General features: G+C 37.7%; 1 protein-coding gene across 5 annotated transcripts in view; it reads right to left on the bottom strand.

Moving 5' to 3' along the window:
- The window catches only part of nalcn (sodium leak channel, non-selective), a 333,104-nt gene that overhangs the window by 109,537 nt on the left and 205,231 nt on the right, over nucleotides 1-18,336 (bottom strand). For all 5 annotated transcript variants that reach the window (XM_061970749.2, XM_061970750.2, XM_072914538.1 and 2 more), the window contains 2 exons: nucleotides 10,830-10,971; nucleotides 10,566-10,639 (listed from right to left, as the gene is read on the bottom strand). In XM_061970749.2, the coding sequence (XP_061826733.1) occupies nucleotides 10,566-10,639; nucleotides 10,830-10,971 (216 nt within the window). The remainder of the gene's footprint in view (nucleotides 1-10,565; nucleotides 10,640-10,829; nucleotides 10,972-18,336) is intronic.

Genomic DNA, 18,336 nt, shown 5'->3' with positions numbered 1-18,336 from the left:
CCCGAAATTCAGCGCCTCTCCCGAAAACCTCCCGGGGCAAATTTTCTCCCGAAAATCTCCCGAAATTCAGGCGGAGCTGGAAGCCACGCCCCCTCCAGCTCCATGCGGACCTGAGTGACGTCAGGTGCGCAACACCGCGTAAATCGTTGGCCAACCAAAAAGTAACCCCGGTACGCTATAGCCAACATTCACCAGGAGATGGCAACAGACAAGCATGGATCACTCTATTACATTCCTCCCCTTTTAGAAATGTAGAAGTTACTCAAAAGAAATAAACAACCCAACCAAAAAAATGCAGCAGCTCAATTAAAAAACTGTACTTAAGCCACATTCTATTTTTTTTTTTAGTACTGAACTCTTAACCCTCATTTGTAAACAATAACATGCTTTTTATACAAACAGTATTTGTACACCTTTAACACAGATTTTTATACTGTCTTCAGAGATTCAGTTTTTTTGGTGGTACTCGAAACCTTTCTGGGTATCTGCGGATCACTGGTGGGGTTTTTGTTGTGGGTGATCTGGGTTCTGATGATGGCAACTCAGCAGCCCTAGAATCTGGTTCAATGATGAGACTAGTTTGTGTCTGACTCACTGATGGTCCTGATGATGGAACTGAAACAGCACTGTCCAGTTGTACTGATGGCACATTTTCTGCAACTGGTGGAGACTAGATAACTGGCAGTCTCTCCATGTTTTCTTGCCATGGTAACATGTGATCCACATGCACTGTGCGCTGTCTCTGTCCCTCTTGATATATATATATATATATATATATATATATATATATATATTGTCGGAGGCAGATATTTACATATATCCGAATTTAAGTGTTACTTCTTTTCATTTCATTTTCATATTACAAAACAGCTGGTGTTTTTCTTCCAAATGTGGTCTTTTGGTTGTCTGCAAAACTGTGTGCTTAACCTTGAAGTGAGGAATGTTAGAGAGAGAGATAATAAGCATTTGTTTTGGCTAGAGAGACATGACTGCCAGGGACTTAAGAGGGGAGAGGGTTTTCGGGGGGGGCAGACCATCTTGGCGACGCAATTGAATGTTCTATGCTGGACTGGTCTCAATGTATATATGCAAAGCTTTGCAAATATTTTACAAAATACCTATTCTGTCTCTGGTGGTTTTTCTACTCAGCTTTAAGTGTCGTAAAGAGCTTGGGAGCGACTTGTGACTTGAATTCCCTGGGAGGAACAACTGGTCCAAAACGCAACAATATATATATATATATATATATATATATATATATATATATATATATATATTAGAGATGCGCGGATAAGCAATTATTTCATCCGCAACCGCATCAGAAAGTCGTCAACCATCCGCCATCCACCCGTTTCTAACATTTAATCAGAACCGCACCCGCCCGCACCCGCCCGTTGTTATATATCTAATATAGACGATGCAAGGCATTAGTGAGGTTATAAAGCTTTTGCCTGTTAAAGAAAGGAGACTGATCCAATGCAGCACAGACATTCGCGTGCCACGCTGTCACGGCCCAGACGCACACCAGTGCGCAATCATATGGGAGCCGCGCTGAGCGCACCTCCAAGCGCGTCTCGCGCGCGGAGTGACCCCTGGGGTGGCGGGCAGGTAAGCTGCGCGGGCGGAGTGACCCCTGTTACGAGCCCCCGGCCACGGGGGTGGCGGGCAGGTAAGCTGCTTACCTGCTGCGCGTGACGCCGGCCGCGGCGAAGGCGGACGAGGCGGGGTGTCGGTGCGGTGGGCGCGGTGGTGACCCTGGACGTGCGTCGGGCCCTTCTCGCGGATCGCCTCAGCTACGGCTCCCGGTGGGGCCCTCTCGGGGGAAGGGGCCTCGGTCCCGGACCCCGGCGAGGCGTCCCTTCTCCGCTCCGTAAAAGTGTCCATCTCTTTTTTTTTTTTTCTTCTGTTGTGGCATATGCTGCAGGTGCCTGCTCGTTTTTCGTATGTGGGTAACAACATTTAACTATGTATATATATTTCCGAATTGCCACACGCCTGAATCTTTTTAAAATCTAATTTTTTTTTTTTTCAACCGCCCGACCCGACCCGACCCGCGGATAAAATCTAATTTTTTTTAATTTCTACCGCCCGATCCGCGGATAATCCGCGGACTCCGCGGTTGTGCCCGCAAACCGCGCATCTCTAATATATATATATATATATATATATATATATATGTATATATATATATATATATATATATATACACAGTATATATATGTGTATATACACAGTATATATACATATTAGAGATGCGCGGATAGGCAATTATTTCATCCGCAACCGCGTCAGAAAGTCGTCAACCATCCGCCATCCACCCGATGTAACGTTTGATCAGGACTGCACCCGCCCGCAATCCGCCCGTTGTTATATATCTAATATTAATTAAAAAAAAAAAAAAAGGGTGAAAACTATGCGAATTGCACCTTGTGCAGACAAGATTTTTCGATCGGACACGGAGGAATTAGCGATGTAAAAGACCACGTTGGGACAAAAAAACACAAGTCTAATGCCGTTGCTAGCGATACAAGTGGAAAACTTTCAATGTTTTTCGTCGCCCAAACAGATTCTTTGGAGGTGATAAGTGCTGAAGTTTTATTTACGGAGGCAATAATTGAGCATGGACTTCCAATCGCACTGGCTGATCACATGGGACAGTTAATAATGTAATGCAACCTTTAAAAATCATTACGCGGTGATCGCGATCCCAAAAATAAACTTTTCTTGCATGATAATGTCAAGAAAAATTCGCTTTATATTACTATAGAGTCCTTTTAACGAATGAGTTTGATGGTTTATCACAAACCTTAAATTAAAGAAGTCCTTTGTTCTCCTGCACCATGCATGCACAATCCTGTCGGCTGTATTTCACAGCACGACATACTGTAAAAAGTGTTTATACTATTTATACTTTCAATTAACAAATTGAAGTCTTGTGAAAGGTTGACAGGATAACTGGCATTAATTGTCAAAATAATTTCAAACTATTGAAGTTAGCTTACAGAATAAACATGTCAATCAACCCATATGATTTTTGCTGTAATATTTTTGTTTTGAAAAGTCACTGTGACTGATAGAAAAGTGATGGTTTTAGCAACATTTTAACCTGTCTGAATGCTAATAATCATTTTGCGTCGGGGGGCGAAGCCCTGAACCCTCCACCAGGACTTTGTCCTGGACCTACCGGGGCCTGCGGCCCTTGGACCCCTGTTACGAGCCCCCGGCCACGGGGGTGGCGGGCAGGTAAGCTGCTTACCTGCTGCGCGTGACGCCGGCCACGGCGAAAGCGGACGAGGCGGGGTGTCGGTGCGGTGGGCGCGGTAGTGAGCCTGGACGTGCGTCGGACCCTTCTCGCGGATCGCCTCAGCTACGGCTCCCGGTGGGGCCCTCTCGGGGGAAGGGGCCTCGGTCCCGGACCCCGGCGAGGCGTCCCTTCTCCGCTCCGTAAAAGTGTCCATCTCTTTTCTTTTTTTTTCTTCTGTTGTGGCATATGCTGCAGGTGCCTGCTCGTTTTTCGTATGTGGGTAACAACATTTAACTATGTATATATATTTCCCAATTGGTTTAACTGCCACCCGCAAAAAAAAAAAAAAAAAAAAAAAAAAAAAATATCTAATTAATCCGCCCGACCCGACCCGCGAGCGGATAAAATCTTATTTTTTTTAATTTCATCCGCCCGATCCGCGGATAATCCGTGGACTCCGCGGTTGTGTCCGCAAACCGCGCATCTCTAATACATATACATATATATATATATATATATATATGAAATACTTGACTTGGTGAATTCTAGCTGTAAATATACTCCTCCCCTCTTAGCCACGCCCCTGCCCCACCCCGACCACGCCCCCCATCCCCCACCCCCCACCAACCACCTCCCGAAATCGGAGGTCTCAAGGTTGGCAAGTATGCGTTAAAGACAGTGCCTTTAAGGGACGCCCCCAATAATGTTGTCCGGGTGGAAATCGGGAAAAATTTGGGAGAATGGTTGCCCCGGGAGATTTTCGGGAGGGGCACTGAAATTCGTGAGTCTCCCGGGAAAATCGGGAGGGTTGGCAAGTATGATCTACACTTCTGTTAAAAATTTACTAATCACTTATTCTTCTGTTGTTTGATACTTTACATTAACGGGGGTATCAATCCGATACCAAGTAGATACAGGATCATACATTGGTCATATTCAAAGTCCTCATGTGTCCAGGAACATATTTCCTAAATTTATAAACATAATATAAATTTTAAAAAAATGCCAAAAAATAGCAACGTAATCATAGTAGTATCGACTAGATACACTACTGTACTTGGTATCATTACAGTGGATGTCAGGTGTAGATCCACCAATGGCGTTTGTTTACATTTTGACGGCGGTGAGCTACGGTGTGTAGTGAAGCATGTTTAGCTATTCCTCGTCCTCCAGTGATAATGATATTTGTAAGAAACATACTTTATTTGTCGCCATGGAGACCAGGATTAGTGATTTAGGTACTTTTCAGAGGCAGTATAGTACTGAATATGATTCATTAGTATTGCGGTACTATACTAATACTGCTATACTGTACAGCCCTAACACCAAGTCATCCATAGCTGCATTAATAAAGTACTATCTATCTATCTATCTATCTATCTATCTATCTATCTATCTATCTATCTATCTATCTATCAGTGACGTGCGGTGAGGTTAATGGCTGGTGAGGCACTGACTTCATCACAGTCAGATTTACAAACATATGAACCCTAAAGAGTATCTTATTCACCATTTGATTGGCAGCAGTTAACGGGTTATGTTTAAAAGCTCATACCAGCATTCTTCCCTGCTTGGCACTCAGCATCAAGGCTTGGAATTGGGGGTTAAATCACCAAAAATGATTCCCAGGCGCGGCGCCGCTGCTGCCCACTGCTCCCCTCACCTCCCAGGGGGTGATCAAGGGGATGGATCAAATGCAGAGGACACATTTCATTACACCTAGTGTGTGTGTGACAATCATTGCTACTTTAACTTAACTTTAACTTTACACATACAAACTGTAGCACACAAAAAAGCACATTTAATAAAAAAAAACGTTATTATGGTCTTACCTTTACTTAGAAATGAAGTCCATGCGCCACAACTAAAGCCCTCACTTCAACTTTCCACGTGCAAGATTGAATCTATTTAAAAAAGTGTAACCGAGGGTTTATAAATGTCGCCTATACTGTAGGAAACTACAAAATAACAAACACGGAGGCTCCAGTTTACACGAGGACCACTTTATTTACCTTCATTCAAAAACCTCCGCAACGTGACATCACTTCCGCTCTTAGCGCCTTCAAAATAAGAGCTCAAGGCATATACTGTATAACAGCGCATAACAGGAACTTAACATCACAAAGAGGAAAGCCCATGAAAATAGGTTCCAAAATGTATTTAATAAGAAGCCAAAAAGTGCAAAAACAATAATGTTGGTGTTGGAGGAGTTGTGAATTAGGTACACCTGCAATCTGCAGGTGTATCTAATGTTGTGTCACTGCAGTCATTCACAACTCCTCCAACACCAACATTATTGTTTTTGCACTTTTTGGCTTCTTATGAAATACTTTTTTTAAATATATTCAATCTTGCACGTGGAAAGTTTAAGTGTGGGCTTTAGTTGATATAACAATTCTACGGCGGGGGTGCAGGAGGCGAGCCTCAGCCAGTGCGTCTTTTGCAGCCGTTTTATGATCGCTCAGCACAAGAAATACGTTACACACATACAGTTGTTGACAAAATACACTGTACATTATATACCTCAGCTAACTAAACTATGGAAATGTATAATATAGTTCATATAGCAATACGGTCTCACTGCACAGCAGGCCAGCAGTTAGCCGAGTCATTGCGCAATCCATGTTGAGGCACTGAGTGACGTGCCTCAACTGGCTGCTGATCACCGCACCGTCTCTTCTCAGTATTTGAACGGCAAATGTGAAAATTCAGCGATTTTGAATAAAAATGATCTAAAACTGGTGAAGTTAAATGGAAAATAACTTTATAGTATAATCACTGGATACATATAACAATTTAATTATTTTTTTTTCTTTTTACATTTTTTTTCTTTCCATGACTGCACGTCACTGCTATCTATCTATCTATCTATCTATCTATCTATCTATCTATCTATCTATCTATCTATCTATCTATCTATCTATCTATCTATCATTTCAGTCATTTTACTTTTGTTATTCTATGTAAAAGTCTGCACTGCAACCACATCATTTCCACCTAGTAGGATAAACAAAAGTGAGTCCTATCCTATCACAGCCTGCATATGCTAAACTAGTAAATCCGAGGTGAACTTAATTGTGTGTTTTTGTGAGATGGGCGGCAGACCAGACCAGACCGGACCAGACCAGACCAGACAGGACGTGTTATGACTACTGATATTCTGTCTGTCTTTTCTGAGGACGAGGACGGGCTGGCCAGATTGGACACGGTGCTGGCGGGCTAATGTACGCCAGGTGCCAGCTCTGCCATGCTGAACAGCAAATTATCCATTTATTTTCAGCAGCGCAGTAAATGAGTCTGAAGTGGGCCTGTGTGTGTGTGTGTGTGTGTGTGTGAGTAGGTGTGTGTGTGTCTAAAAGCTGTAGATAACATTAGAACACAAGAAATGTACCAGTTTTTGGGATCAAGATGAGTACCATTGGTTTTTTGTCACCTACTACAACAGGGGTGCTCACACTTTTTCTGCAGGCAAGCTACTTTTCAATTGATCAAGTCGTGGGGATCTACCTCATTCATATATATAATTTATACTTACTTATTTATGAAATATATGTTTTTGTTAACAAGTTAAAGGTGTTTAATGATAATGCAAGCATGTTTAACAAATATAGTTAATATTGTTAATACATTAAAGGTGTTTAATGATAGTACAAGTATGTTTAATACATATAGTTAATATTGTTAACAAGTTAAAGGTGTTTAAAGATAATGCAAGCATGTTTAACACATATAGTTAATATTGTTAACAAGTTAAAGGTGTTTAAAGATAATGCAAGCATGTTTAACACATATAGTTAATATTGTTAACAAGTTAAAGGTGGTTAAAAATAATACAAGCATGTTTAACACAAATAGTTAATATTGTTAACAAGTTAAAGGTGGTTAAAAATAATACAAGCATGTTTAACACAAATAGTTAATATTGTTAACAACTTAAAGGTGGTTAAAGATAAAACAAGCATGTTTAACACATATAGTTAATATTGTTAACAACTTAAAGGTGGTTAAAGATAATACAAGCATGTTTAACACATATAGTTAATATTGTTAATAAGTTAAAGGTGTTTAAAGATAATACAAGCATGTTTAACACATATAGTTAATATTGTTAACAAGTTAAAGGTGTTTAAAGATAATACAAGCATGTTTAACACATATAGATTCCTTTCTTTCATGAAGACAAGAATATAAGTTGGTGTATTACCTGATTCTGATGACTTGCATTGATAGGAATCAGACAGTGGTGATGATAACGTCCGCATTTTCGAATGGAGGAGAAAAAAAGTCCTCCTTTCTGTCCAATACCACATGAAAGTGGTTGGTTTTTGGCATCTTATTTGTCCAGCTTCCGTACTCCTTTGTATACACTTTACAAGAAATACATTGTCGGCAAACTCCGTAGCTTGCTAGCTTGTGCACGCCAGCTTTCTGAGACTCTTATTTTGTTAGCGCAACTGTGCAGTCGGTCTTTGGAGTTTTGACGACAGGTACGGCGCCAGAGTCTGTTGAAATAAAGTGTTTCTCGCCTTCCAGTCGGTAATTTTAATGAGCTGGCAGCAGCCAGCGTCATCTTAGAGGACTCTCGGGTGCCGTGAATGTCAATCAAGTGACGAAAGTGACGTCATAGTGAAGATTTATGATCGCTCATTTTTAGGACTATTTTTTTAATTCCTGGCTGGTGATCGACTGACACACCCTCCGAGATCGACCGAAAGATCGCGATCGACGTAATGAGCACCCCTGTACTACAACTACAAATGTATAAGCAAGGTCATTAAATCACATTACATATAGTGGGCAGACAAGTTTATTTATGCAACTGCAGAGAGTAATAGGACTCGATTGGTCGTAAGGGGTTTAATTTATTTAGGTGGACAACACACCTGATTATTGGGGTACGGCGTCAATGAGATTATAGGTGTCTGACTACTCCACAATTCTATTCGGAAGATTCTAATTCTACTTCCAACCTCATAGTCCAATTGTTGGATACCGAACCCCACTAGGGTTGAGAACTTAGGGCCTGATGCGCTGATTCCGAAAGGCAGTCCGCCATCGGACACAGAGCCCACTGTGCCACTTTGTGCTTATGACTCTATATCAAGCAGCCCCCAGTTATATTGAGTTTTAGACACCTGCTGTACATTTAATAATAATAATGAATAATAATGTATGGACTTTTCTTCGCTAATGGCCATATTTCAACAAAGAGTTATCAACAGACACCGAAAAGTTGTTTTATTGTTTGTGCTATGGCGCATGATTTTTTTTTTCATGCTTGAAATAAGAAATGATGACTTTAAAAAAGTAGTTTTATACTTGTGAGTGTTGATGACACAGCTTTGCAACACTTGATATTCTAGTTTCAAGCATGTTTTACTCAATATAGGTCATCAAATCTCAGCAACAAGCTGTAATATCTTACTGAGATCATTTAGGACCAAAACACTTAAAACAAGTAAAACACTCATACTTGCCAAACCTCCCGGATTTTCCGGGAGACTCCCGGAATTCAGCGCCTCTCCTGAAAACATCCCGGGACAAATTTTCTCCCGAAAATCTCCCGAAATTCAGGCACACATTACAAACAGCGTACCTGCCCAATAATGTTATAACTGTAGAATGATGAAGGGCGAGTTCTTGGTTTCTTATGTGGGTTTATTGTTAGGCAGTTTCATTAACGTCCTCCCAGCGCGGCAACAACACACAACAACAGTAGTCACGTTTTGTCTACCGTAAAGCAGTTCGTCTGCCGTAAACAGCAATGTTGTGACACTCTTGGATGGACAATTCAACCCTTAACTCAACAATGAGTAGATGAGTGTTATGTGTGTGTATATGTGTAAATAAATGAACACTGAAATTCAAGTATTTATTTTATTTATATATATATATATATATATATATATATATATATATATATATATATGTGTGGGGAAAAAAATCACCAGACTACTTCATCTCTACAGGCCTGTTTCATGAGGGGTTCCCTCAATCATCAGGAGATTTTAATGGAAGCATTCACATACCAAGGTTTATATAGGGCACAGAGTGGGTGGGTACAGGCTGGCGTAGGGGCGTGGTGATTGGCTCATGTGTTACCTAGGAGGTGTTTCCGTCTGTGGCGGCATGCTGATACAATTTCGCTGCGCTTGTTGAGGGATGACAGGTCTGGACGGTATATGATAAACAGTTTCTCTTTCAAGCATAGGTTGCATCTTTTATTACCACTATTGTAAGGTGTGCTGGATGCAAGAATTTGCCATGTTATTGAATATTCAACATTATTGTCTTTGAGGTCCCAAATGTGTTTGCTGAGTTCTGTGGTATTCCGCAGGTTTTGGTTCCTGAAAGAAGCCTTGTGATTGTTCCATCTGGTTTTAAACTCTCCCTCGGTTAATCCTACATATGTGTCGGATGTGTTAATGTCCTTGCGTGTTACCTTAGATTGGTAAACAACTGATGTTTGTAAGCACCCCCCGTTGAGAGGGCAATCAGGTTTCTTGCCGCAGTTGCAGCCTTTGTTGGTTTTGGGGTCGCTCTGTCCGGGGGCCGACGGCTCATTTGCAATTGTTTGCAATTGCAATGAGCCAATCACCACGCCCCTACGCCAGCCTGTACCCACCCACTCTGTGCCCTATATAAATCATGGTATGTGAATGCTTCCATTAAAATCTCCTGATGATTGAGGGAACCCCTCATGAAACAGGCCTGTAGAGATGAAGTAGTCTTGTGATTTTTTTTCCCACACATACATATATTGCGCTCTACTACGGTATCGAGCACTATTTTTTGGATAACCTTATTAAGACATATATATATATATATTATATATATATATATATATATATATATATATATATATATGAAATACTTGACTTAGTATTTCTTATATATATATATATATATATATATATATATATATATATATATGAAATACTTGACTTGGTGAATCCTAGCTGTAAATATACTCCTCCCCTCTTAACCACGCCCCCCACCTCCCGAAATTGGAGGTCTCAAGGTTGGCAAGTATGAAAACACTCAAACATAAAATCTGCTTAGTGAGAAGAATTATCTTATCAGATAGAAAATAAGCAAAAATCACCCTTATTTGAGATATTTCATCTTACTTAGATTTCAGTTTTTGCAGTGTAGAAAATGAAAATATGCTAAATATAATATTTTCTGGGTAATGCTTTTCAAGGATCTTTTCACACGTTCCGAAATGGAAGATATATCCAAAAATGAGCCGATTCATGTATTCATTTCATTCACATGCATTGTAAAAGCAACTTGCAGTGAAGATGCACACACGTCTTACCGTAGTATTTTATTGACGGTAGTTTCTTTTTCCAGCAGATTCCGAGCCTGGATGCTAAATATTGACCTGCGAAGCTGAGAGAAGCACACACGGGTTACAAGACACCGCGGGTCATTTAGGTCGCAGCGCTGGATAAAAAACACACCATAACTCTTTATTACTTCCATTTTTATCGCCAAAGTATATTGAGGGAAAAGGAGTTATCACCCTCATATCCACGCGCCTCTACGGTGCGGAGTGATGACTCCGGTGTGAAAGAAGTACCTTTTGGTCGATATATTTGTTGTCTTCGATGGCCGAGCGTTTGGAGTGGTCACAGGAGGACGACGAAGCAGAGGGGAGTCTTCGGAACAGACAACTGGGGTCCTGCTGCTGACGGTCGATGAACTGCTTCATGAAGCTCTCCCTTCACAGGACAAACGGCAATTAGGTGACGGAACGTAGATGCACGTTCAGGACAGACGTTCACTGGCACACATGTCACAGTGGAGCCTCTCCATGGCACCCGATGGCTCCGGGGAACGATTCTGGGAGAGTGACGGATCCAGCTGTGCACTAATCAGCAACTAATTGATTAGGAAGTTGGATGTGTCAGAGGCACTTCTGCTCTTCTGTTCAAAATCTAGGTCCATTTTATTTGTGTGGCAGTTACTAGCTTGCAGAGGTGGGTAGTAACGCGCTACATTTACTCCCTTACATCTACTTGAGTAACTTTTGGGATAAATTGTACTTCTAAGAGTAGTTTTAATGCAACATACTTTTACTTTTACTTGAGTATATTTATAGAGAAGAAACGCTACTTTTACTCCGCTACTTTTATCTACATTCAGCTCGCTACTCGCTACTAATTTTTATCGATCTGTTAATGCACGCTTTGTTTGTTTTGGTCCGTCAGACAGACCTTCATAGTGCCTGCGTTTCAACAATTACAGTCACTGGTGACGTTTGACTCCGTTCCACCAATCAGATGCAGTCACTGGTGACGTTGGACCAATCAAACAGAGCCAGGTGGTCACATGACCTGACTTAAACAAGTTGAAAAACTTATTGGGGTGTTACCATTTAGTGGTCAATTGTACGGAATATATACTGTACTGTGCAATCTACTAATAAAAGTTTCAATCAATCAATCAAAAGTGTGAAGGAAAAAAGACCCTTTTTTTATTTCAACCGTACATCCCGTCAAAAGCCTAAAGACTGACTGCACAGTTCCTGTCTTCACAATAAAAGTGCCGCTCCATCGCGCCTGCGCTTTCAAAACAAGAGTCTCCGAAAGCCAGCGCAAACAAGCTAGCAAGCTACGGAGTTTGCCGCCAATGTATTTCTTGTAAAGTGTATAAAAACGAATATGGAAGCTGGACAAATAAGATGCCAAAAACCAACCACTTTCATGTGGTATTAGACAGAAAGGAGGAACTTTTTTTCTCCTCCATTTGAAAACGTGGATCTTATCATCACTACTGTCTGATTACAATCAATGCAAGTCATCAGAATCAGGTAATACACCAACTTATATTCTTGTCTTCATGAAAGAAAGGAATCTATATGTGTTAAACATGCATGTATATTCATTAAAACACCTTTAACATGTAAACAAAAATGGCAAAATAAATAAATATAAATTATATACTGTATATATATATATATATATATATATATATATATATATATATATATATATATATGTATGTATATATATATAAATGTGTATATATATATATATAAATGTGTGTATATATATATATATATATATATATATATATATATATATATATATGTGTGTGTGTGTATATATATATATGTGTATATGTGTGTATATATATATGTGTGTATGTATATATATATATATATATATATATATATATATATATATATATATATATATATATATATATATATATATATATATACGTGTGTGTATGTTACTCATCAGTTACTCAGTACTTGAGTAGTTTTTTCACAACATACTTTTTACTTTTACTCAAGTAAATATTTGGGTGACTACTCCTTACTTTTACTTGAGTAATAAATCTCTAAAGTAACAGTACTCTTACTTGAGTACAATGCCTGGCTACTCTACCCACCTCTGCTAGCTTGTGTTTAGTTTCGAAGTTTGCTTTAATTTACATATTGGATTAGCGATGTCCTGTTTCAACTCTTCACTTTCCCGATACGATTTCATTATTGGAGCATTGAGTATATCGATACCGGTAAAAGATCCGTTATTCAGCACGGATCATACATATTTTATAATGTTGTAGTGTGGAATGTTAAACAGAGAACAACACTAACCTATTTAGAACCATCCGGATTGTTCTTGTCATGTCTGTGTGATCATGTTTTTTGTTTTGGTCATGTTCGTTTTGGCTTTTGGACTTTTTGTGCACTTTTGTTTTGTCACCATAGCAACCATTAGTTTTCACCTGTCACGTCACGCACCTGTTTCACATTTTGAGTCACGCACCTGTTTTCGTTAATCATGTCTATAGTATTTAAGTTCATTGTTTCCAGTTTGTCGTTCTGACGACATCTCCACATTTATGCTTCTGCACACTCTCCACACAGCCTTAAGACCCTTGCCGCTATTGTTTCATGTCCATCGTTCACGCTGCTCCTTTTTGTCCATGCCAAGTAAGTTTTGTTTATTATTGCCACAGTTAAGTGTTTTTTGTTGTTCATAGTTTTTGCCTTTGTGCAAGTATTTGGTTTCATAGTTTGTTCTCCGCCATTGTGCGCGCCTTTTGTTTACTTCCTGTTTTTGTAGTTTAAATAAAAATGTACTTACATTCCCGTCTCGCCCGAGCCAACTTTCCGTTGCATCCCGGAAAAGCAAACACCCAAGACCAAGTCATGACAGTTCTAGGCCAGTGGTTCTTAACCTTGTTGGAGGTACCGAACCCCACCAGTTATATGCGCATTCACCGAACCCTCCTTTTTTTTTTTTTTAATTCAAGGCAAAGTTATTATATGTTTTTGGTAACACTTTAGTATGGGGAACATATTCTAAGTACCACCAAACCCCCCCCTACACACACACACAGACACACACACCTTGTAGCGTCCCGGAATAGTTAGTGCTGCAAAGGGTTCTGGGTATTTGTTCTGTTGTGTTACGGTGCGAAATGTGTTTGTCATTCTTGTTTGGTGTGGATTCACAGTGTGGCGCATATTTCTAACAGTGTTAAAGTTGTTTAGACGGGCACCCTCAGTGTAGCCTGTCAATAAAAAATGTGCAACAAGACAAAAATATCCCCCTTGCATTAGAGTGTGAAGGTGTACCAAAATACATCTCAATATCTCTCAAGGTTTTTAATAAGCACATTTCCCTTTAAAGAATGAAAATCAATTATGATAAAATCCAATTAAAAATACTTGATTTACACATTTTTTTTTAGAAACATTGGATGAATTTTACAATAAAAATGTAAAATAAAAATAATTCAATACATACACACACATATATATATATATATATATATATATATATATATATATATATATATATATGTATATATATATATATATATATATATATATATATATATATATATATATATATATATAAGAAAGTTGCATTAATAATAAATAAATAATAAAACACATTAGTATAAATTAAGTCAAACTATATACAAGAACAAAAATAAAAAAATAAAAAAATAAAAAATATTTTTTTTCAAACCAGCAAAAATAGGAAAAAGTTCAGTAATTCAGAAAATTAAGTCATTAGATTAATAATTAATTTTATGACAATAAAGTAATGGTATCAGATAAAATAAAGAAATGTAGCTGCGGGTTAGTAAAATGTTTTTGATAAAGTCACAACATTATAAGAAACAAGCAAAATAAATAAAGTTGCAACTTTTTGGGGGAAATTAGGTCGACAAAAAAGTTATATTACAGGAATAAATAAAATTCAATAAAAATACAATAATTTTATGACAATAATAAATCAATCAATCAATGCTTACTTATATAGCCCTAAATCACAAGTGTCTCAAAGGGCTGCACAAGCCACAACGACATCCTTAGTTCAGAGCCCACATAAGGGCAAGGAAAAACTCACAACCCAGTGGGACGTCGATGTGAATGACTATGAGAAACCTTGGAGAGGACCGTAGATGTGGTCCCCCCCCCCCCCCCCCCCCCCTCCAGGGGATAAAGTCAAGATATCAGAGAAAACAAGAACATTTAGATGCTGGTTGGCAACATTTTTTTGACAAAGTCGCAACATTATAAGAAGCAAACGCAATAAATAAAGTTTCAACTTTTGGGGGGAAATTAGGTCGACAAAAAAGTTATAATATACAGGAAGAAATAAAATAAAATATATATATTTAAAATTTTCTGACAATAAAGTCATGATATCAAAGAAAATAAGAAAATGTCGATGCTGGTTGGTAAAATGTTTTTGATAAAGTTGCAACATTATAAGAAACAAGCAAAGTTCATAAAGTTGCAACTTTTTTGGGGGTAAATAGGTCGACAAAAAAGTTATAATATTACAGAAATAAAAAAATAAAATACAAAATTGGTAATTTTCTGACAATAAAGTCATGATATCAGAGAAAATAAGAAAATGCAGATGTTGTTTGGTAAAATGTTTTTGATAAAGTCGCAACATTAGAAGAAACAAACAAAATAAATAAAGTTGCAACTTTTTGGGGGGAATTAGGTCGACAAAAAAGTTGTATAACAGGAATAAATAAAATAAAAATAAAATAATTTTATGACAATAAAGTCATGATATCAGAGAAAATAAGAAAATTTAGATGCTGGTTGGCAAAATGTTTTTGATAAAGTTGCAACATTATAAGAAACAAACGCAATAAATAAAGTTGCAACTTTTTGGGGGAAATAAGGGTCGACAAAAAAGTTATAATATACAGGAAAAATAAAATAAAATATATATATTTAAAATTTTATGACAATAAAGTCACGATATCAGAGAAAATAAGAAAATTTAGATGCTGGTTGGCAAAATGCTGTTAATCAAGTATGTCTTGCATTCACGTGTGTGTGCGCACAGAAGCCGCAAATATCTTGTGACTGGGCCGGCACGTTGTTAGAATGGACGAAAAGCAGACATGACGACAGCTCGTAGAGGACGTTAAAGGCAGTGTCTTTAAGGGACGCCCCCAAGACTGTGGTCCGGGTGGACTACGAGATATAATGACTGATGAACACCTTCATTCGATAATGAAGGTTGCCTCAGCTAAAAGCCTGATCCCCGACATTAATGAACTAGCATCCAAGAAAAATGGCAGGTATCTGGCTTGGGCACATCCGATTAGATCAGTGTGTTGCAAACTGAGCAGTTTAAAGTCCTGAATGGTTGTTTTATTCATTGTATTTTAGTTTCAAATGTATTAGCCTGTGGAAAAAGTTAATGTTGATATTTACCTCATAAGGCTGCAAATAGAAAAGAGGCATTCAATCTTTATTTAAATTGTATTTAATATGCCATTGATATTTTTTTAATATTATTAGAAACTGGATTTTGCATGTCACTATAAAGTTATATAAGCCTTGCTTGTTCAATATTCAATGCAAAACTTGTTTGGGTCCCTATTAAAAGGTTAATTTGTTCAATCTTGGCCCACGGCTTTGTTCAGTTTTAAATTTTGGCCGACTCTGTATTTGAGTTTGACACCCCTGACTTAAATAGACATTAAGTATTTTACTTAACCTTTTTTCGGAGTTAAAAACGTTTTGTTGCATGCAGAAATTTTATTTCATTTTCTCTGCAGTCGTTCATTGATTTCATAAATGTAAACTATAACAGTTTGTTTATACATAGCAAAAAGCAAAAAAAAAACTTTATATGCAGTTATTTCATTTTAAATTTCAAAAGAGTTTTGTGGCTCTTGTTTTCTTTAATTTGTGAAATGGGTCTTTGAGTGGTAAAGGTTGCCGACCCCTGGTCTAGCATAATATAATATTAATTTAAATTTAAAGGGGAACATTATCACAATTTCAGAAGGGTTAAAACCATTAAAAATCAGTTCCCAGTGGCTTATTTTATTTTTCGAAGTTTTTTTCAAAATTTTACCCATCACGCAATATCCCTAAAAAAAGCTTCAAAGTGCCTGATTTTAACCATCGTTATACACACCCGTCCATTTTCCTGTGACGTCACACAGTGAAGCCAACACAAACAAACATGGCGCATAGAACAGCAAGCTATAGCGACATTAGCTCGGATTCAGACTCGGATTTCAGCGGCTTAAGCGATTCAACAGATTACGCATGTATTGAAACGGATGGTTGTAGTGTGGAGGCAGGTAGCGAAAACCAAATTGAAGAAGAAACTGAAGCTATTGGAGCCATATCGGTTTGAACCGTATGCAAGCGAAACCGACGAAAACGACACGGGAGAAAGCGAGGACGAATTCGGCGATCGCCTTCTAACCAACGATTGGTATGTGTTTGTTTGGCATTAAAGGAAACTAACAACTATGAACTAGGTTTACAGCATATGAAATACATTTGGCAACAACATGCACTTTGAGAGTGCAGACAGCCCAATTTTCATCAATTAATATATTCTGTAGACATACCCTCATCCGCGCTCTTTTCCTGAAAGCTGATCTGTCCAGTTTTGGAGTTGATGTCAGCAGGCCAGGGAAGCTAGGGTCGATAGGGGGTTTAGCTCGCTCGTCTGCGGGAACAAACTGCCGCCATTGCTTGCCGTGCTACCGAGGTCCTTTGTCCCTGAATTGCTCACACACTCCGGCAGATTCAATGGGGGTCTGGCGGCAGATTTCTTTGACTTTATGGTTGGAAATGCATCTGCTTTGAGTGTCGCAGGATATCCACATATTCTTGCCATCTCTGTCGTAGCATAGCTTTCGTGGGTAAAGTGTGCGGAACAAACGTCCGATTTCTTGCCACTTTGGCATCTTTGGGCCACTGGTGCAACTTGAATCCGTCCCTGTTGGTGTTGTTACACCCTCCGACAACACACCGACGAGGCATGATGTCTCCAAGGTACGGAAAACAGTCGAAAAAACGGAAAATAACAGAGCTGATTTGACTTGGTGCCCTAACCCTAAAAAAAAATGTTAATTGTTAAAATTGTTTAAAAAAATCCAAAAAAATTTAAATTGTTTAAAATTGTTTTAAATTTTTTTTAAAAAGTTAAAAGAAAATTTAAAAAGTTAAAAAAAAAATAAAAATAAAAATAAAAACATTTAAAAACATTTTTAAAAAGTTGAAAAAATTTGAAAATCTTTTTTTACCTTGAAAATCATTTTTACCCTTGAAAAAAAAAATGTACCTTGAAAAAAATGTTTTACCTTGAAAAAAAAAATTTACCTTGGAATTTTTTTTTTACCTTGAAAATCATTTGTTTACCTTGAAAATCATTTTTAACCTTGAAAAAAAAAATGTGCCTTGAAAATTTTTTTTTACCTTGAAAATCATTTTTTACCTTGAAAATCATGTTTTAACTTAAAACACTTTTTTTTTTATTTTTAAATTTTTTTTTACTTTAAAAAAAAAAAAAAAAAAATTGTAATTTTTTAATTTTTTTTTTGAAAATTTCTACATTTTTATAAATTTTTTCAATTTTTTTTTTTTCATTTTTTTTTATTTATTTTTTTTTTTAAATTTTTTTTTAAAAATTTTAAAAAATTTTTTTAATATTTTTAACTTTTTAAAACTTTTTTTTAACTTTTTTTAAACTTTTTTTTAACTTTTTTTAAACTTTTTTTAAACTTTTTTTTAAACTTTTTTTAACTTTTTAAAAAAAAATTTACCTTTACCCTAACCC

The sequence above is a fragment of the Nerophis lumbriciformis genome, linkage group LG13 (assembly GCF_033978685.3).
Source record: "Nerophis lumbriciformis linkage group LG13, RoL_Nlum_v2.1, whole genome shotgun sequence".
NCBI classification, from domain to species: domain Eukaryota; kingdom Metazoa; phylum Chordata; class Actinopteri; order Syngnathiformes; family Syngnathidae; genus Nerophis; species Nerophis lumbriciformis.
This window is presented reverse-complemented; position numbering and strand designations above follow the sequence as displayed.